The sequence below is a fragment of the Hippocampus guttulatus genome, chromosome 16 (assembly GCF_054856545.1).
Source record: "Hippocampus guttulatus isolate MCC_2025c chromosome 16, RoL_Hgut_1.0, whole genome shotgun sequence".
Classification (NCBI taxonomy): domain Eukaryota; kingdom Metazoa; phylum Chordata; class Actinopteri; order Syngnathiformes; family Syngnathidae; genus Hippocampus; species Hippocampus guttulatus.
In genome coordinates this window covers 787869-808088 of record NC_141276.1, presented here as the reverse complement: position 1 = coordinate 808088, position 20220 = coordinate 787869, and the positions used below count along the sequence as shown (strand labels likewise).

At 48.4% G+C, this 20220-nt stretch overlaps 2 protein-coding genes across 3 annotated transcripts; both read left to right on the top strand.

Moving 5' to 3' along the window:
* Positions 1-249: 249 nt before the first annotated feature.
* LOC147192280 (26S proteasome non-ATPase regulatory subunit 11-like) lies at positions 250-6121 on the top strand. 2 transcript variants are annotated; one of them, XM_086133728.1, is made up of 13 exons: positions 250-416; positions 1024-1125; positions 1241-1437; positions 1830-1887; positions 2087-2281; positions 3065-3209; positions 3436-3496; positions 3692-3754; positions 3877-4002; positions 4142-4177; positions 4301-4352; positions 4605-4748; positions 5213-6121. In XM_086133728.1, the coding sequence occupies exons 1-12, from the start codon at positions 326-328 to the stop codon at positions 4745-4747; spliced, it is 1269 nt and encodes a 422-aa protein (XP_085989854.1). In that variant the 5' UTR covers positions 250-325; the 3' UTR covers position 4748; positions 5213-6121. The 2 variants fall into 2 exon arrangements, with proteins under 2 accessions (XP_085989854.1, XP_085989855.1); XM_086133729.1 differs by lacking the exon at positions 5213-6121 and having other exon boundaries at positions 4078-4177; positions 4605-4700.
* A 2299-nt stretch (positions 6122-8420) lies between these two features.
* On the top strand, positions 8421-16046 carry LOC147192279 (homeobox protein Dlx3b-like). Its single transcript, XM_086133975.1, has 3 exons — positions 8421-9050; positions 11874-12058; positions 12778-16046. Exons 1-3 carry the CDS (start codon positions 8723-8725, stop codon positions 13210-13212), a joined length of 948 nt encoding a protein of 315 aa, XP_085990101.1. The 5' UTR covers positions 8421-8722; the 3' UTR covers positions 13213-16046.
* The last annotated feature ends 4174 nt before the right edge of the window (positions 16047-20220 follow it).

The following is a 20220-nucleotide window of genomic DNA, read 5'->3' as shown; positions in this document are numbered from 1 at the left end:
AAATCAACTGATAAAATGCGGTTGCATAAATGTGTACATCCGCCACGAATGTGGCTGCATTCAGAACTAACCAATCACATTCAAGATGATGGTAACTGTGGGGTGGGGGGGGGGGTGAAAAATCCCAAACTATAATAAATTCATAACCCTTCTCCAAATTCCAAAATTGGAGCGGGTTCGACGAGGGCTAAATGAAGAACCAGTCTTAACCTGTAGGGGGCAGCATTGTCCCGGCATGCGCGTGAAGAACCCGAGCGGAAAAGCAGCAGCGGCGGCGAACTGAACCGAGCGCAGCTGTGTGGCTGGCAGGCGCGGGAAAGGAACGATGGCAGCCGCGGCAGTGGCCGAGTTTCAGAGAGCGCAGTCTCTTCTCGGAACGGATCGCAGCGCCTCCATCGATATCTTACATTCAATAGGTAAACATACCCGAAATGCGTGCCGCCGGAAGCCAAAGTCTCATTTTGTTCCGTCTTCGGAGCTTCACTAGCGCAACCCAATGCGCGAGCGATTCAATTAGGAATCTTTGTTGTTAGCTCGTTAGCAGTGAATGTGGAGCTACGTTCGCTGACGATGTCGTCTCTCGCCGTGCTTTTTACCGTGAGTGAGTCAGCAGCGGCGCGCTAGCCGCCTAGCACCACCCCGGCAAGAGCAGGACTTGCGCTAATGTTGGCCTCGGCCGGCCGGCTTGCGTTCATTTGGCACCAACTTGGTTGCCAGTCGGGGAGGTCGCCCGAGCGGGGAAATCGCCGGCGTCCGTAATTCTGCCAAACATCAAGTGAAACGCGAAAGCGGCGTTCAACTTGCTGCCACGGCGCTCCGCTTTTTGTTCCACTCAATTTGCTGCTCGTTTTCAGGCTTCATCAAGCACGTAGAGCTTTTTTTTTGGGGGGGTGTATGTTTTCATTGCTGTCTTGCTTGCCATCACACACAGCTTGTAATAAGTAGAGAATACGTGAATCAAATCCAAAGTATTCATAGCACTTCTCCTGACGTTATTCCTGGGTGTGCGTGTGTGTTTTGCAGTCAAGAGAGACATTCAGGACAGTGATGAGGAGGCTGTGCGGGTTAAAGAGCAGAGCATCCTGGAGCTGGGCGGACTGCTGGCCAAGACGGGACAGGCTGAAGGTAAAACACAAGAACTCTTGGTGGATCCACGCCATTGTCACATCATATCATTCATACTCGATCTTCATTTTTGAGGCACACTTCTAAGTATGACCACTTTTCCATCTGCCCTCAGAGCTTGGCGGTCTGTTGACATATGTGCGGCCGTTCCTCAACTCCATCTCGAAGGCCAAAGCAGCCCGACTGGTGCGCTCCCTGCTGGACCTCTTTCTGGATATGGAGGCCGCCACTGGTCAGGAAGTCGAGCTCTGCCTGGAGTGCATCGAATGGGCCAAGACTGAGAAGAGGACCTTCCTCAGACAGGCCCTAGAGGTGAGAAATAGAAAAAGAACCATTTAAGGGAGGCTGATCCCTGCTCTAATAAGCACTTGTGCTTTGAGCTGAAGCGGTTGCATCACATATCAGCCCCCCCCCTCCTCCCCCTTCTCAGTCTGTTGTGCACGGACAGAAAAAAAAAATCTTTTTGCATACCGCGTGACAGTTCAGTGTCACTTGGTCGCTTGGCTTGGCTGTTGACATGGCAGCACATTTTTCAGAACGTCGGTTGATGCAGCTTCGTATCGGAGCGTTGAGATTGTTTTCAACGCTGACACCGTCTTTGAGGGAACAGATGATGGCAGCGCGTGGAACGTATTGCGTCACCTTTTCAATATCAGCACTGAATGTTTCATCTGTGAGACTTTTCTTTCCTGCTTTGTCCCAAGGCTCGTCTTATCTCGTTATATTTCGACACAAAGTGTTACCCGGAGGCCCTACAACTTGGTGAGTGCTTCTCCGTCCCTACCCTGTTTGCAGGTTTATGACTAAAAGTATCACCGTGCGTTTCATTAGTAACGGGATCGATCTGTGGTAGAACGTTGTTCCGTAGCGATTTGTCCGCACGTGTCATGTTGAAGTTGAATCTCTTTTTTTTTTTTTTTTTTTTTTTTGCAACAACCTCGTGTTTTGTTTGCGCCTCCAGGATCGCAGCTACTGCAGGAGCTGAAGAAGATGGATGACAAAGCCCTGCTGGTGGAGGTGCAGCTGCTGGAGAGTAAAACCTATCACGCCCTCAGTAACCTGCCCAAAGCTCGCGCCGCCCTCACGTCAGCCAGGACGACGGCCAACGCCATCTACTGCCCGCCGAAATTACAAGCGGCTTTAGACATGCAGTCGGGTGAGACGCAAAAAAAAAGAAACAAAACGTAAACGAGACTAACTGGGAGCAGTGGCGGTTCTGGGGGGGGGGGGCAACGGGGGCAGTGGCCCCCCCCTCCGAGCGTAGATTACGCAGTCGTGCCGATTCGCCGACGCGAAAGGTGGAACCAAAGTGCGTGATTTAACATTCTAGTCGGACCCTTTAGTGCGCTGCGCCACTTAAAAATGAGCGGGAAAATGAGAAGCAGTCCGCAGAGAAGGAAATTACCACCACACGAGTGCTATTTGCGTGTGTGTGTGTGTGTAACTTTTTTAGTCTCCCTTTTTATTTGAATTTTTATTTAACATTGCCTTTTAAAATTTGGATAATTATATGTATGAAAAACATCTAGCTTCAGTGTATTTGCAATTTTTGTCCCCGGCAGGCTGGTACCATATCATCCCCTGGCTTGAATATTCTCAACAGATGGACGCGGCGTATTGTTACGCTCGCAGACATTTTAGCCCTCCTAATACTGTTTTTTTTCTCATCACTGTAATGTTATGACTACAATTTCAAAGTCTGGAAAAATAAAAAGTCAAATAAGATTTCCAATCTGTCTTTTTAGCCCTGGGTTGAACGTGCCCCCCCCCCCCCCCATCAAAACCCCTGGCCCCAGCCCCGGCCCCCTCGGTGAAATTGATCCAGAACCGCCACTGACTGGGAGGAAAATGAAAAAGAAAGATTGAAAATGTCCCCGTGACAAGATGACGCGTCTCGCCCGGCATTCCGTGGACCTGACCTTACTTTGTGCGTGTTCAGGAATTATTCACGCAGCGGAGGAGAAAGACTGGAAGACGGCTTACTCGTACTTCTACGAAGCCTTCGAGGGCTACGACGGCATCGACAGTCCTCGAGCCGTCACGGGACTCAAATATATGCTGCTCTGCAAAATCATGCTCAACGCGTAAGTGTTACGCTGCTCGCTTGGTCAAATTGGTCAGCAAAGACTGATGATGTGCATTTGGTATTTGTTTTTTTTTTACATCCGGCAATCTATTGTAACCTTGACCGGTGTGGTCGGCTCTATTGGCTTTCAAAAGGGCTTAAATGGTTTCCCTCGACTAAAAGTCACCACGAGGAGCCCAACTTTGAACGAGGCCGTTTTCTCCACCGATGTGCTTTTCTTTCAGACCAGAAGATGTCCAGGCCCTCATAAGCGGCAAGCTCGTTGTGCGCTACGCTGGAAGACAGGTGTGCTCTCTCTCCCGGTCTTTCTTTATTCCTGAGAAAGGACTGTGAACGTTTTGATTTGGAATGAAAGGTTTTTAAACTTTGAGCTAAATTGTAGTGGAAGCGTGTCATTTTCAGCAGATTTGATTAAGAAAGCGGCCCCGGACGGCCGGCCGGCCGACTCTGCGGCTGTATTCTTCTTCCCTTCTCCTCTAGACGGATTCTCTGAAATGTGTAGCGCGGGCCAGCAAGAATCGGTCGCTGGCCGACTTTGAAAAGGTTCGTTTCGCCGGCCTGACCGGAACGAGCCGGCGGCGGCCGTCGCGTTTGTCGATGATCCGCTCGTCGGCCTGGCGAGGGAATCCAATGTGCGTAAGCTGCGCTCTGCTTCCTTCCAAAAGGCCCTGACCGAGTATCGAGCGGAACTGCGGGAGGATCCCATCATCCCAACGCATCTGAGCAAACTCTACGACAACCTGCTTGAGCAGAACCTCATCAGGGTCATTGAGCCTTTCTCCAGGGTCCAAGTAAATGCTGCGCCAACTTCCGCTCGCACTTCTTTCCACTTTACCTTCACGAGATGTTTTTTCTTGAAATTGTAGACTTCATGTAGAATGGGTTGCCAGAAATTAAAACGCACCCCTCTATCGGTCTTTTCTCCACCAGATGGCACACATTTCCTCCATCATCAAACTGTCGAAGGTACGCGCTCCTCTTCATTTCTTTGTCGCTTCGTTCATTTTATGTAGCTCGCTCATTCCTTATTCTGCGCGTGCGCACGCGCGCCGCCGAGTCGCGCGGAATCCCACCGTGTCTTTCTTTCAGGTTGATGTCGAGAGGAAATTATCACAGATGATTCTGGATCAAAAGTTTCACGGTACGTCGGCGAGTCCGCACTATCGGGCGGGCCCAGACGGTTGCATATTCATTCGCGGTCGCTCTATTTTGCGTATCGCGATCCGCTTTGAGTCATCACTTGAGCAGTAAAACCACCGTAGGGTGAGAACCATCTTGCTCAAAAGCCGTTTGGACTCCGGGTAACGTTGATGCCGAATGTAGCAGACGCGCAGCTTGATTTATCTCCCGCTCTCCTCGCTTCTGTTTTTATTTTATTTTTTTGGTCCGGCAGGGATTTTAGACCAAGGTGAAGGCGTGCTCATCGTCTTTGATGAGCCCGCGGTGGACAAGACGTACGAGGCGGCCCTGGAGACCATTCAAAACATGAGCAGGGTGGTGGACTCGCTTTACAACAAAGCCAAGAAGCTCACCTAAGGTCAGTCAAATTACGCTCGGGGCCCCTCGGCGCGGTCCTTCGTCTTCCTTCTTCGATAGTCAATCTTGTATTTGTCCCACCGCAACACGTTTCAAGACAAATAATACGGGCCGAGCGCGTACTTCATCTGGAGGGAATTGAGCGCTTTGTTTTTGGTGTTCGATAGCTACCGGATGAGGAAGAACCTCAATAGGTCAGCTGAGACTTCGTGCCGTGAAAATCCCCCTTTGGTGTCCTTTGCAGTCGCACGCAGAAACAAACAGCGGAGTGACTTCATTCGAAAACATCATTTCATATTCTTGGGAAAAAACTAAAACAACACGCGACTTTGACTTCCCTTCCCCTTTTTGTCTTTGATGGAGTGCTTTTACAGACTTTTGGGATCCTTGAAAGCACAAATCAGCAAGTGAGCCGATTAGCGTCCCCGCATTCATTCTCCGTCTGATTCTTGCTTTCCGACACAGAGAGAGTCAAAGCGGCAGCCGAAGGTCGTGGGCCGGTCGGACCCTCATCGATGCCTCTCGCTTCAACCTCTGGATGGATACGGGGGAGGGGTGACGCAACTTTTCAAACCGCTTGATGAACCTCCAGCAGAGACCGATGGGACGGACACGTTGCTCCTTATTTTCCTCCCGCGGCAATCTGCTCCGCCTTCTGACCACTTCTGTCGCTTGGTCCCGATCTTGGGGGGCGGGATGCCACGCCAAGAGCTCCTCCCGCCGGCAAAATCTGAGCACCGCGGCCCTCGCCTGCCCACCAATGGTTCCTAGCGCCTAGAAAATCAAATGGCTTGACCCCTCCGTTTTCTTTCTTTTCTGCGCTGGCCATCGTTCAATCTTGTCAAATAGAAAACATCCTCAGAAAGAGGTTCAATCGCATTGCGCTCTACCCGTTTGTTTCTTTTTTTTTTTCCTTCTCTGAGACTTGCTATTTGGGGGGGGGGGGGCTGAAGACTACGTACTTGTACTGGCAAGAGTTTCAGGTCTGCCTCCTTGAGGCAAAGTCACCCAAAGCTTTCCGGGATTTGATTCTGCGACGCTGTTCCTTTAAGACCACGCCGCAAAGAAGCCGACCATCATGTTAGTGTTGTGCCGCTCACCCGCATCTAACCTCCCCTTCGGATCCCGTTGCCAGGTTCATCCAGTTCCCCGTGTAATTATAAGGTCTCCGTTTTATACGATACAAGAAACATGTAAATCTCACCGGGGAGAGCGTGCCCGATGCTTTCGGCATTCCAGCGTCTGAGCAAAGGAGGGACGTTGCATTCGGAGATCTTGAGAAAATCATATTATACATTCCTGAAAATGTCATTTTGCAGGGATGGGGTTTGCCCTGCGTAAAACAACTTGTAAATAAATAAACATAAGCCGGTAGATTGAGTTCTTTTTTAATTTGGGGGATCTTTGGGGGATTCGGACCTTCACCGTGAGGTTGGAGTGCGTATGTCATTTAATAACGAGATGAAAACGCTGCAGGGAGAAAGAAGCCTTCGGAGAGGCGGGCCTCCCTTTGGACCCGGCCCAGTTAGTCCATGAAGAACTCTTCATAGCGGCGCCTCCCAGTGGTCGAGTCCAGCTCAGTCGCTGCAAATCACGTCCGGCACGATGGGAGCAGAATCCGTACGACGACGTCCAGTTGGGTCATCGCCACCTAGCTAGCCCTCTCGCCAGCCCACTGCAAGTTGCCTAGCGTCCAACGTCCTCGTCAGGAGTCCAGCTGCAGCAGCATTTTTGTACCGACGGCGAGCTTTGATCGCTGGACACGGGAAGACTACCTGCAGTCCTCCAGTTCCACAGCATGGCAAAATGCCAACTGCCGGCATCGCGGGTCAGATCGATTGCACCGTACATTCCGCAATTGGCCAACATTTCGGGAAGCCCAAACATTGAGTGACCTCGAGAGAAATGATGCGACCTTTTATGGACTGATAAATGCGAGCTTTTGTTTGAAGACATGGCCTTGTTGCCTTATATAAAAAAAAATTTAAAAAAGAAGAAGAAAGGACCTTGAAAGACAATGGGCCCACACACCAGTAACCAAACGGCATTTTGGTTCCAGACCAACAAAGATGAGCAGTCTGGAGTGGCCAGCCCGATCCACAGACCTGAATGCAATAGAAAACGCTTTTCTGATGCAAAACCATGAGATGGCGCACAATTGAGTTCAGTCATTGTGGGTTCGGTCAGTGGTTCAAAGGAGAGCAAAAATCTTTATTCTGTTTTGCCTGACTACGTTATTTTGCAGAAAACAACAAAAAAAGCTGACGTAAATGCGGATTCTATTATTGTCATATTCAGCCCTCACTTTTTTTTTTATATGGCTTTTGTGCCATGACGCGATCAGTCACTTTTTACCTCGCAACACGTCAGACTGACTAACCAGGTATCAGCTTGAAAGCGTCAGCGGTTCGGGTGTAGTCACGTGACGGGCCGCGCGGTTCCGCTCTTTGCTTTGGTTTCAACCCAGAAATGAATGCACGTTAGAGAAGCCTACCCGCATGCTTTTAGGATTCCACTGGGACCTTTTGTGGACCTGTATGCTTTTTAAGTTCATTGTCGGTCCACTGCGTTAAAGGTTGACCCCCCCCCCCCCCGGCCCCCTCCAGGGCATGACGGAGGCCCGGGGCTCAAGTCAACACATGTAAAAAGGCAGATAGCTCGATTGTAAAGAAACCTTGATTGAGTGTAAATGGCTCTCCCCATGTGAGTCTGGAGCCAGCATCTCCATTTGAATGGGAGCTGAGCTAATGCGTAAACATGCCTTATCGCGACACCCTGATGCAAGTTGCTTTGCTAAATTCGGGTATTTATGCCCACCGTCAGTGGTGGGAAGTAAAAAAGTGAAAATATGTGTCACCCTGCTTTAGTGAATTTGTCACATTTATGTTTTCTTGTTACCTTTCTGTCCTACAGATATCTTTACTTTTTGCTGCTTATTTGGGGGGGGGGGGCATGTTACGTGTTTTCAACCTTCACAGACGACAAGATGACATTAAAAAGTAATCAAGTCTTAACAAGGGAGATCTCACATGCGCCCATAGTGAAAATCCCGATTGAGTGTTTGACATTTGGGGGAATCGAAGGCATAAAAGGCAGCAATGACACAGAGGAATGTGAACCAATAAACAGGAATGAGCCAACGCAACAGATTGGGAGAAGCAGGAGATTCCCGATGACCTTGGCCTTATTCAAGACAATTGTTTGATGGTGTCAGTTCCAAGAACGATTTGTGGACAATGCGCTATGTCTTGCGCTCTCATCCCGAAAGCTAGAGAGAGAGAAAGTATTTCTATCCAGTTGTTATCATCAGCTTAGTTAAGATTTTTTGTAGGTCAGTTGCCAAAGTTTTGTGAACACGTTGCTTCGAGAGCACAGAAGCCAAACAACAAAATCTTGTCCAGTATTGTTCCATGCATTGTTTTTTTTAATTGTACCCGAGTGCATGACAGTCTATGCCTATTTTTATTTCGGCAAAAGAGTCAAATCAGTTGCCTGCCTATTACACTGACCGTTTTTTTTTGGGGGGGGGGGGTGTGTCCCTGGACTTCTGTTTGGATGTCGTGCGGGTGCTTTTGCCAGGCCCGCCCACTTCGCGCGATGCGCGTGGAATTTAGTGGCGCGAGCAGGTGAGTTGAAAAAGTTCTTTTGTTTGTTTGAGGGGCGGTCGGTTGCTAGTGCGCCTCGGCGTCTTTAAGGTTTTAGGGAGAGGTTCGCTGGAGGTTTCTGCGGGGAGAAGAAGGGAGTCAGACAGGCGACGAGCAGTGCCGTCTTGGCCCCGGGGCAGAGGCTGGGAGTGCGAAGGAGAGCCAATGAGAGGGAGACTCGCGCTCCTTGTCTCCTGCCCGGCTCGGCGCGCCCTGTAATTAGGAGCTCCACTTGTGGGCTGGGCGCCGCCACCGTGGACGGCTCGGGAACGCCAGCTCCGCACTCTTGTCTCTTTTGTCCCGGAGTGTTTACGGAACGCTCGCCTCCGCGATGAACGGGCTGCCATCACCCGCGTTCGAGGAGAAGAAAGCCAACCTCCGCGGCTCCCCGAGCCTGGCGGCGGAAACGCCAACCGCGGACGCGGGCTTCTACGGCGGCCACGGCGCCGCTCTCCACGGCTCGCAGGACTTTTACGCGGCGCAGCAGTCCTACTCCACTCCACACGCGAGCCCTTACGCGTACGCTCACTACAACCTGAACGGGATGGTCCCCGGTGGCGCCTTTCCGTGTGGAAAAACCGAGTACGCCTACCCGCACTCGGCGTACAGAGAGCCCGGGGGCTTCGGCAGGGAGACGCAGGCAACGCTACCAGACAGCGGTGAGTGAGCTCAACTCTCAATCCGCTCAAGTTGATTTGTCATCGGGAAGAAACGCGAAAAAAAAAAAGCTCAAGATGACGTTGGACACCGAGAGCCCGCTCGGAGCAAGTAAGGGCGAACGAAACGTCGTGTGAAGCCAAATCAAACGTAGTCACGTTCTCAGAATACGCCCGGCGAGGGAGTTAGGTGCTTTTTGGGGGAAATCGTGCACACGACGTGCGCGCTTGAAATGGAAAGACGCTGCTGTCCGAGGGCCGTGACGACCGTGAACGCCTCATCATGGCCGGATATTGAATATACCGAAGAAATTGAGTGGGACGGTAACTCGTTTTCAAGTCGGAAGAAAGAATCCACCGGGCACAAATTTCCTTCCTTTCGCTTCCACTTTCTTTACGTGCATAAAGAATTTCAGAAATCGGCATAGAGTTGAAGGCCATGAGATGCACTGGAAAGTCCTCTTTCTTTATATATAAACCTCCCAAATTCTTAAAAGGAAACCCATTGATAAACCCCGATATCAATTCACCACGGAAAATGATTTTTTTCGTCCCAAAAACACCTGAAACAAACGGGGGAAAAAACCCTAAATAACATTTTTAAAAATACCGGGAAAAAATCTCGGAAGAGTTGAATTTGTGCCAGGTGGCTTGTAGTAGAGAAAATGTTAATGAGGCCCATAAAGTAAAGATGAATTTTTTTTTGGTTGGTGGAATAAATCAAGGCGACACTCGAGGCGTCCCATCTTCCTTCCCACTTCTCTCCTCGCCTCGTGCAGCATCCCCTACTCCCCGCTCATCATATGATCGGAGCCACCTGGAATTCAGAGGCCCAAATGTCATTGCTGAACGAGACCCTGCCCTCTTTGCTTGCTTTTCTATTGCTGAAAACAAAAGAAGGGAAAAAGATCAAAAGAGATACCGATACTATAAGTGCACTGGTTCGAGTGGGAAGAAAAAGAAAAAACAACAACCGTCCAATCGTTTCATTCGAACCGAACCCGAACGAGCAAATAAGTTCATTGTCAGCGGACCAGCTACCGTAATCATCGGAGTGACGTCACGGGGCTGGAGAGGAAGGTTGGAAACATTGAAGCAGGATCATGTCTTCCGCATCAGAGTCTCACTGAAGATTCATTCTGCAACCGAAAAGTGGAGGAAAGTGGCTCAGGATGCAGTCTGTGGGCACCAAAAGAAAATCATTTGTGGTGAAGGAAAAGCTCCAGCGAGGACAGCAGTTTCCTGAGCGCTTCTCAAATGGTTCCGTGCGCTTTGAACAACCGTGAATTGAAGCGCTTCTTTCGGATCCGTCATCCATTTTCGAGATCGCTCGAAGGTCATTCGGGTCACAGGTAAGCCGGAGCTTGTCCCAGTTTGCTTCGGGCGAGAGGCAGGGGAGACCCCGGACCGGTCGCCAGCCCATTTGCAGGACATGTAGGCACACGCCGACAACACGTTCACAACTCGGGCCGATTTGGAATTTTCAGTGAAGCGAACCCCACATTCCCAATAGTCGTGCCCGTTTTCCATCTGCAACACCGCTGATTGAAATGATCAGGATCGTGAACAAGCCTCTCCAGAACCTGCTGAGAAGCTTTGAAACCGTCCTTCGTGCCTTCGTCGTCACATCTCGACCGGATTACGTTGGAGTCGGCCAGTCCTCCGTGAAGCCTCTCCAGTTGGTCCAGAATGCCGCCGCTCGCCTCTTGACCGTTTTGAAGATTCCATTATTTGATATGCGACTCTTGAAATGGAAAGATGTCAAAACCCTGTTGCGCTACCAAAAAAGAAATAAAAAATCGGCACCTAAAGTATTTTCGGGGACGCGTGAAGTCATCTCTGATTACAATTTTTACAGAAATAATTGCCGATTGTATTTTAGGTCAACGGGTGAAAATCTACTGTGAATCGAATGATCAAAGTTATGATTAAACAAACGGAGTTCGATGCGTTTGCACTCACCGGGTCGCGTCATCTTGATTTGACCTCGCCGGGCATCGCTGTGTGAACAAACTCGACAGACTGGTGCGCGTTTTTGTTTTTTTCTTTCGTTCTTTTTTTTTTCGACATTCCAGTCGGGAGTTAGCTGGAAATGTCTCCGGGACACTTTGGCCCGCAGCCACGCAGCACATCAGGCGTCACCACATGTCAGTCAGCCTCGGCCTTTGAATCATTCCTACAACGCCGGCTGCTTATCACGCAAGGCCTGTCATGTGGCCACGCCCCAAATGAATTCAGGAACACGTGTTGTTTACCGTCACGAATTCCTCTCGGATAACAAATGGACCGCTTTTGGGAGACTTAAAACAGACCTTTGGATGGGTTGGGTTGTTATCGCTTTACATGAAAGGAAACTGACGTTCCAAAAATGACAACTTGGCCAGAGTTGGATTGTATTGTTTTTCTTTTGATGTTTTTGCCATTTGCTAACGGATAAACGGCCGGTGTTATTGATCGAGGCTAACTTCAAGACGTTGTAAAAGGGCGAGAGAGAGCGACGCGAGAGCAATGGAGGCAACGTATGTATGTATAGAAGCAGTTTTTCAGACGACATGAAACGCGGCAATAAATCTCCACCACCCGCCCCGACTCGAGGGGACACTCAGACCAAAATTATAAGTTTGGAGCGCCGGTGGAATTTCTTTGAAACGGAGGGACCGGAGCGGCTATTTCTGTGCTCGATCTGCGCTTCGTGGGGACCCGTTTTTCAGCTGCTTTTATTGTGTGACGCGTGTGAGAGAAGACGGCGGTTTCTCATCGGCAAACGTGGAGATGAAGCGGCTTCCCGAGACGAGCAAACCTAACCTCCTTGATATGCTCCTCTAGTGAAAGAAGAGCCCGAGATGGAGATTCGGATGGTCAACGGGAAGCCCAAGAAGGTTCGCAAGCCGCGGACAATTTACTCCAGCTACCAGCTGGCGGTCCTCCAGAGGAGATTCCAGTCGGCCCAGTACTTGGCCCTGCCGGAGAGGGCCGAGCTGGCCGCGCAGTTGGGCCTGACGCAGACGCAGGTGAGCCGCTCGCGACGAGAAAAGCCAGATAGCTCTCGGCTTTGATCGAGGCGTTCCCTTAAGGGTGTTCAAAGCCGACCTAGGCCAAGACATGCCAGCCCACAGCGGCGTGAGCATCCGACGGCTCCTGGCAAAGAATAACGTTGCTGTGCTGGGGAAATCTGCCGCCTCCCCCCACCTGGCTCTGCGTGATCTAGATGGCTCGATTATTTTTTTCTCACACTCGATCGGGCCCGTTTTGATGACGTCAAGATGACCGAGTTGTAAAGGATCCCGACAAAGTGCATTCGACTCCGGGTGGAGTACGGATAGGTTGGATTCAAACAAACAAACAAACAAAACAAAAGCGTGAGACCAGCACTGAAACTTTTCTGACACGCCTCGTGTGGTGAGAGGAATGAAATGACTGAAAAGAAATGGTAGTTGGATGTCACCTAGTGGTGAAATGATCAACGACACCTGCGCGTCAAATAATAATAATAATACATTTTATTTATAAGCGCCTTTCAAGACACCCAAGGACACTTTACAATAACAAAAAACACAAAACAATACGGGTTGAGCAAATGGAGCTCCTCCAAACTTTTTCCTCCGATGGTCGCGTACCGAAAAAAAGGAAATGTGCATCGGGCTTCGCCTAATTAATTATATATGTGTGCGTATACGTATATAATATATGCATACGGCAGGCCTTCTTCACACGATACCTTTGGTTGCAGGTGAAGATATGGTTCCAAAACCGGCGCTCCAAATTCAAGAAACTGTACAAGAACGGAGAGTTTCCGCTGGGGGAAATGGCGCTGGAGCACAGCCCGGAGGCGAGCGATTCGATGGCTTGCAACTCTCCCCCATCGCCGGCCGCTTGGGAAAACAACGACGGCGTGGCCGATGCCGCCAGCGGCGCGGCCGGCAGCGACACCAACCTGAGCGCCGGCCTCCAGAATGGTGCGATGCTGGACCCTACCAGCAGGGGGCAGCAACCCTATCAGCCCTCAGCTGATTCCTCCTCCTCTGTCTACATGGACGAGTACGCGCACCCGAATTGGTACCAGCAGCAGCAGCGGGACGCACATTTGGCCTCGCAGGCAACCAACGGCGCCGCCCGCCACCCATCGTCAGCGGCGCCGCCTGCTCCCGTCGGAGCCGTTTACTGAATCGGACCCGCTCAAGTTCAACAGAAGGGGCGTTTTTGGATCATCCCGAAAGACCTGTAGGTGTGCCTCCAAAGCAGGATGAAAATGTACTCGTCATATTTTTCAACGTGACCAAAGTGCCCAAACGTATTGGTTTGCTTCATGCCGATTGGAGCCAAAGACCAACTACTACTGATACTCTTCAAGATCCTTTTTTTTTTTTTTAAAGATGTGTGGGATAGTGAACCTCCCTTTCTCCATGGCTCTACTCAAATAATCACATTCCAGCACGGTTTTAACATTCATTGCCCGCCCCGTGTGAAATGTTGTCAGTTTGCTTTGGACATACGTCAGTCTGGCTTCTCACACCAAAAGCGTTTGTGACGGGTGACCACCTCGGCTTTTCTGTTTTATTTACCAAATTGACACCTTGCGAAAACGGTTTTCCCGTCCCCGACTGCAGCTCGGCTTTACCCGCCCCGCGTCGTCGTCTTCCGCTCGAAGCCAAACGAAAATCCCAAATCGAGCTTTTCTTGATGCGGAGTTCCGGTGCGGCCCCCCGGATAGACCAGGGGTGTCCTCACTTTGTCGTTCGAGGTCCACATACAGAAAAATGGAAGGATGAAAGGGCCGCCGTCCACGAAGGACACGTCTGGCTTTCGCGAAACATATCGCGTGTTGGCACCGTGCGACTGGCGTCAGCCTTCTGGAAATCTTTAATTGAACACATGAAGCCATCGACTCACTGCAGTGTTGCGTTCTGCAACGAGTCGTTTGGGCGATGCCTCACACTTGTCGGGGTTTGAAGATAATATGCGACGGCATTGAGAGACTGTGAAAAAAAAGTCCCTCCGTATGATTCAGTCCTCTGAGGCAGATTTGATCAAAAGAGTGAAATCAAACAAATTAGAGGGCGTCGCCATCCTACCCGCTTCTTAACGGTTGCTCGTGGATGAAGGCTGAGTCATTCCAAAGTCGTCGTACAAGCACAGCGTGTGGCCAGAAAGCTCACGACGCTCTTTCAGGTGAGGACTCATTTGTTTACGAGTCTGAGCGGGGCGGGCGGAGGTTACGCCGTTTGACAGGCACGTCATCTCTCAACCTCATGTTGCTCGATTTGTTGGCTCTTTGAACTTTTGGGGGGGGGGGGATATGTTGGAAGCAGAAAGCCGGGCGTGGCCTTTTGTCACGGTCGTTACGTAAAAACAAGGCTGTGACATTTACCAAACCCTCAGAAAGTATTTGGGCCCTCGGTCTGACAATTAAGGCTTGTGTCGATGGTGTCATTCACCGTTGCAATTATTTTGTCATTGAGGTATGAGGATGCAACAGGGTGGTAATTAACTTCCTAATGGGGGAACCGTGTGCAGACAACCTCTCCGTGCTACTCTATCGCTTTCTCTTCAGGACTCCTATGACTCATAGGTCAGGCGTTAAAGACCAAACGCGCCTCAACAAGTTTCTCCGGCCATGCCGCTTGACCGTGAGCCTTTTATTGGCTATTTATGCTATTGATGGAACAGGACACAAACATTTGCATCATCATCATCAACTTATACAGTACAGCGTTGTTTGTCAAGTTGCCATGACAGCATTTTCAAATTCTAGTTTTTGGCATCGATTTGCAAAAGTGGGAGTGGCTTCGAGTCAACACGGTCACACGGTGTGCTTTCTTTGTTCTTAATGAGAGCTTCCGGATTGCTACGCACTTTTGCTTGCCCTACCTATGAATCACAGACGCAAAGTAAGCGTGTTCAAGACGACAATTCAAATGTCACATTCAAGTCAAGTCACATTTGTTTCCATGGCCCTTCATCACAAACAGTCTGAAAGTTTGACGACATCCCCTAACCTTAGCTCCCAAGGAGGCCAAGGCAAAACTCCAAAATCCCCATCTGGGGAAAAACCAAAAAAAAAAAAAAAAAAGAGAGAAACCTTGAGAAGGGGCCGCAGATGGGCGTATCCCCCTTCCAGGATGAGCAGGCCGCAATGCATGTTGAGTGGGCAGCATTTGACACAATATTGTACTATAGAAGGGGCAGATACTGTAAATTCACATTTTCACACACTAATATATATATACTGTATATATATGTATAATGTGTGAGGCAAATTGTGCTTTTATTGATATTTGATATACTATTTTATTTATATTTTTGGATCAAATTTGGTATAGCAATCCGAATATTTGAAATAAAACATTTGACTCGTTGAAATAATTCCCCACACGTAACATTTCGCATGCGTGCACACAGCGAAGGTTTTGGGAGGGGACAGCTCAACTGGAGTCTTTCCAATCTAATAATACACCAGTCCAACGGAGAGACGAGCACGTTTCCTTTCATGTGGTCCACAGTTGCTAAGGGGGATGAGGGGTGTGTGTGTGTGTGTTTCTGATGGGGAATGGGTGTGTACGTGACAAACAAGCTGGTTTTTTTTCGTGGTTGCAACAAACCAAACCCGCAGGTTCACCTTTGAAAACGGCTCCCTTGGAAAGAAGCCATCACAAGATCGCTTTCACGATTAACACACGTGTAATTAAATTCAGTGCAACTTATGATTTGTCGAAAATTGTTTGAAATAATGGAAGTCATTCTTATTTCATAAACTGTGTGAAAAGAATGACGGCAGTCGCCGCGTGCTGCTTCCTCGGCAGAATCGTGAAGTGACGAAATTCCCGCGGTCGCCGACTCGGAGCACGAAGACCTAAATAATCGATCTCAGATTGGCCGATCACAAACGGTGGTGAGATCGCAGATGGAGATCGTCACTGGTGTGATTGGCAAGCAAATATTAAAAATACCGAAATAATAATTGTAGTTTTAAAAAATGTATTTTTAATGTTCGTTTGTTTTTTTTCCCACATTAATAAAGTATTTATCTTTCCATCCTCAGCAACACAGTGTTCGACTTTTCATCTCATCAGATTTCTTTCACGTAACAAATAAAACAACAACTATTTTTAGTTGTGCAAGACCCTGTCGCGAAAGAAGTTTGCCGGGATTGGAATGTCATCATGCGTAGTGATGAGAAAATTGAGTGAGGTCATGTTGATCTCAGCCCAGGAAAACAAACGGGAGTGCCTTGTATCTCAGAGGACACCGACCGTGTTTATTTACCTTCCTGCGTTGAGCCCTCGGCTTCCAGGTGTCAAAGAAGAATGTGTCTGAACATCCCAAGCGGGACTTGTAGTGACCTGCGGATGTTTTGCCGCGAGGCAACGGGATTTTTACTCACGCCGCGACTGATCGTGACTCAACAGAATAATCACCCTTCTCCAGCTGAAGACTGCACTTACAAGTATGAGATTCCAAAGATGACTAAACAACATTTTTTGTCTTGAAGTGCTAAGAGTCACAGAAAAGAGAAAAAAAACAGCTGGTATTTGCCAGAAAACTATTCAGTAAAAAAAAACCTCCACGCAAACATAATCATAAAGGTGAACACCCGGCAAGAGTTGATCACGATCCGTCAACAAGTTGGAGGCTTGATAGTATTTTACAGTTTGACACCGGTGGACCAGGAAGGAATGAGACAAGATGATGACATCAAAACCCGGCAGCGGAAGGCAACTGCTTTACAAGAGTGGCTAGAAAGATTTTCTTTTCCTTGCCTCCAGCTACAACCTACAAAACCACACGTGGGCTAATGCATATTTTGGAAAGACTTAACCGCCGTGGACAGTTTTCTGTCGGCTTGCTTCGTTGATCATCATTTCCGGTAACGATTGACCGTTTTTCTGTAAATAAATAAAGGCAGAATTTGGGGCACACATCTTGTGTTGGATGTCATTGCGTTGTGCAAGCATTTCAAAATGGCTGACTCGTTAGCAGTGGCGTTCTGTCAGGGCCAGCGAGGCCTTCTCTGCTGGCCTAAACATTCTCAGAAAAGTAAATTTAATACATTTACTTTTCTGAGAATAACATACATTTAATTTATGTTATTTTATTTTCATAAATATGTCAACAAAATTATTCTCTGTATTCTTTACGTCATATTATTTCCACTTCAATGTTATTTAAAATAACATTGAAAGCCACTCGCTAAATAACTTATTTATTACGGTAGAGTTTTTAACCAATCATATTTCAGCTAGCTTGTGTTGCCACGTCAACTAAACTTGCTCGGGGCCTTCAGACGAAACAGAGCAGGCCCCTGTGCGCTCTCAATGAACGGGCACAGTCAGCTTGCAATAGCCAATCAGATCACGAGTCTGCCCCGGCCTGACGTCGACACTGGACGTGCGCGTTCGGTGATTGGATGAGCGCCTGCTAGTGGGAGCTGTTGCTGCATTTTGACCCAAAATGGCCGAAGGAGAAGACGTTGATCTGCTTGCAGGACTACTTTGCACACAATTTTCAAGACGGACCTTCCACCGGATTTACCCATTTAGGTTGTTTTACCAAGGCAGCAAGGAAACATCAGAGCACGTCTGGGCACTTGCAAGCTACGGTGCGTTTCAAAACGTTTGGGGACACTCGCGTCCATCTGCAGCTCAGTGAACAGGCACTACATTGGTGAGTAACCGAATTTTATTTTACATTTCTTCTTGTTATTTTATTTCGTTAGTATAAATGGTCATGAAATAAAATGACAAAGATACAAAAATGTATCAAATAAATCATCTCACCTGCAATTTAGAATGGTGCATTGTAGTCAGCTTTGTGCACTAAAATTCGTTCACTCTCAGCTGCTCAACATTTTCAGTTATTTGCTGTTGTATAGCCGATTCTCAAAATGCAAACGATCTGTTAACTTTATTTTCAAAGAATAGTTTGTTTTGTTATTGTTTGGTTGGTGTCTAATATGAAACTGCGACATTGCGCGATTTATTGGACAGACTTGTTTATGATCACGCGGCGTCATTTGGGTGGCATTTTATTGAGTATTTTTTAAATCTTTTTATTTTTGACAATATCTGTCAATTTAGTTTCCTGTTCTTAATTGTGAATGCAGACTTGATGGTTTTAAATGCTCCTGAAATGAAGTGCTGCCTGACGAGCCGATCTTGTGTTCATGCATGTGACGTCACTGAAGGCCGAAGGTTGAAATGCACGGCCCGCCACTGCTCGTTAGGGTACACCAGCCCATTTGGATTCGCGTTTATAACCCAAACGTGTTGCGCTGTTCTTCAGTACTTTCTATGGAATTTAGATGTTTTTATGTTTGTCTTTTATTGCCCCCCCTCCCCCATTTCTTCAACTTGAAATGAAGAACAGATTCTCGTTTACAATGCCGAGCGGGCTGCAGACAGCAGAGTAAAAACAAAGTCAAAAAGAAAAAGAAGAAGTTGCCGCATGTAAAATCCATCCTCAACATGGCTCGGGATGCCATCAAGTGTTGTGCGCAAGCGTCCTCCCGTCAGATTGTCCACGTTGGCTCCCGTTATTATTGCTGGAATGTTGTTCGTCAGCAGCCGCTTTGTGACATCAAGGTCACCAAGGTGGCACCGAAACCACATCTCAGCATTGAACTGACGTCTGTCATGTTCTTTGCGTTTCGAATGTTGTCGTCAGCCCCAGCTGGAGCGAAGGGCGTTGCCCGCCGGCAGGCCCACCTGTTCCTTGTTTCCCCTCAAGCCTTGCCATGTGTTTCAGGACTGCCAAGCTGCCGAGTCCTTGTCCAATTACTGAACGTGTTTGCTGTTCATGCTCAAGTGTTGTTTTCCAGACCTCTTGATATCCTCGTAGTCGTTTTTTGTTTGTTTGTTTGTTTGTTTTGGGGGGGGGGGGGTTGCACTCTAATGCTTTGTCTGTAAGTATTGACAGAATTTTTCTCCTTGATCTTCCTCTTATTTTGTTTCGTGTAATTGGTCTCTTGTCATTTCGTTTATATTCTCGGCTTTACTATCACCTTGCCTTTTGCGAGAGCTTTTTGCTTAGGCTTTGTTTTTCCCGGCTCCTTGGGACCAGCACTTTCTGTTTATACTCGCTCGGTGCGCTTTTCTATCCAGGAATATTTTTTTTTCGTAACGCCGTTTATCCGAGTCTGCATTTTTGCAATCCGTCAAAGTCAGGTTTTAATCCGTCGAAGGATCCCCGAGAAAAAGAGGAGCGCTAGATTTCGGTCCGCCGTATTCGACGATGTCAACGATAATGGGCGACGAGCTTTTGAGCTCCCGGTAATTAGAGTGATTAGTTGATGTTCCATACTTGCTGGCACCGCTCCACTCTAATCGTCGAACTGACGCGAAGAGTCGCGTTACAGGGTAATTGATGACCACAATGTTAATGGAAGCGTCACTTGAAAAACAATGGCAAATACTTTGACAGGCAGAGAAAGATAATCGTAGAGAATTAACATAAATGATCATTACAATTTAATTGGTTTAAGTGGATACTGTGCTGCAATTGTCATCAAATGCGCTGTCATAATGGAAGGTGACACGCGCCCGTCAATCCCGGTAAAAGAATATTCCAACTCGGGCGCCTTCGCAGAATGAATTTTGTGTTCTTCCGTAGAACCTTTGCCACCACCGCCATCGAGAACATCGGAGGCGTTTTTTTTCCCCCCGCCCTCTGATTAAAACACTCAATGATGTACGATGGACCGCTGACGCAGGGGAAGGTGTCGGTGCTCGTCTTATTGGATCGCAGTGCAACGTTTCGTGCGGTGGATTATGGCATCGTTTTCAACGGGTTGGGAAATCGAATGGTCTCAAAATGTTTTCAGGTCCTACTTGGTGCAGGATTGGAGATATTTGGTGACGATTGGAAGGTTCGAATCTGATGAATGCCCATGACGTGTGGGGTCCGTCAAGGGTCCATTCTTGGACCCCTTTTGTTCAGTTTTTATACCGTACGTTACCTTGGAGTCATTTGCTGCGGAGCGCCATTCATGGCTATGCAGATGACACACAGCTCTCCTGATCGATTTCTCCAAATGGCAGCATTTCAATCGAAACAAACGGAGGTATTTGGGAGGGGGTTGAGGGGGGGGGGGGTCTTAAACATGGAGACGGCTGTGTTGGTTTCTATGAAGGCGTCCCTGCCCAACCTCAGTTGCGCTCCAAGTGAAGCATGTTTGTAT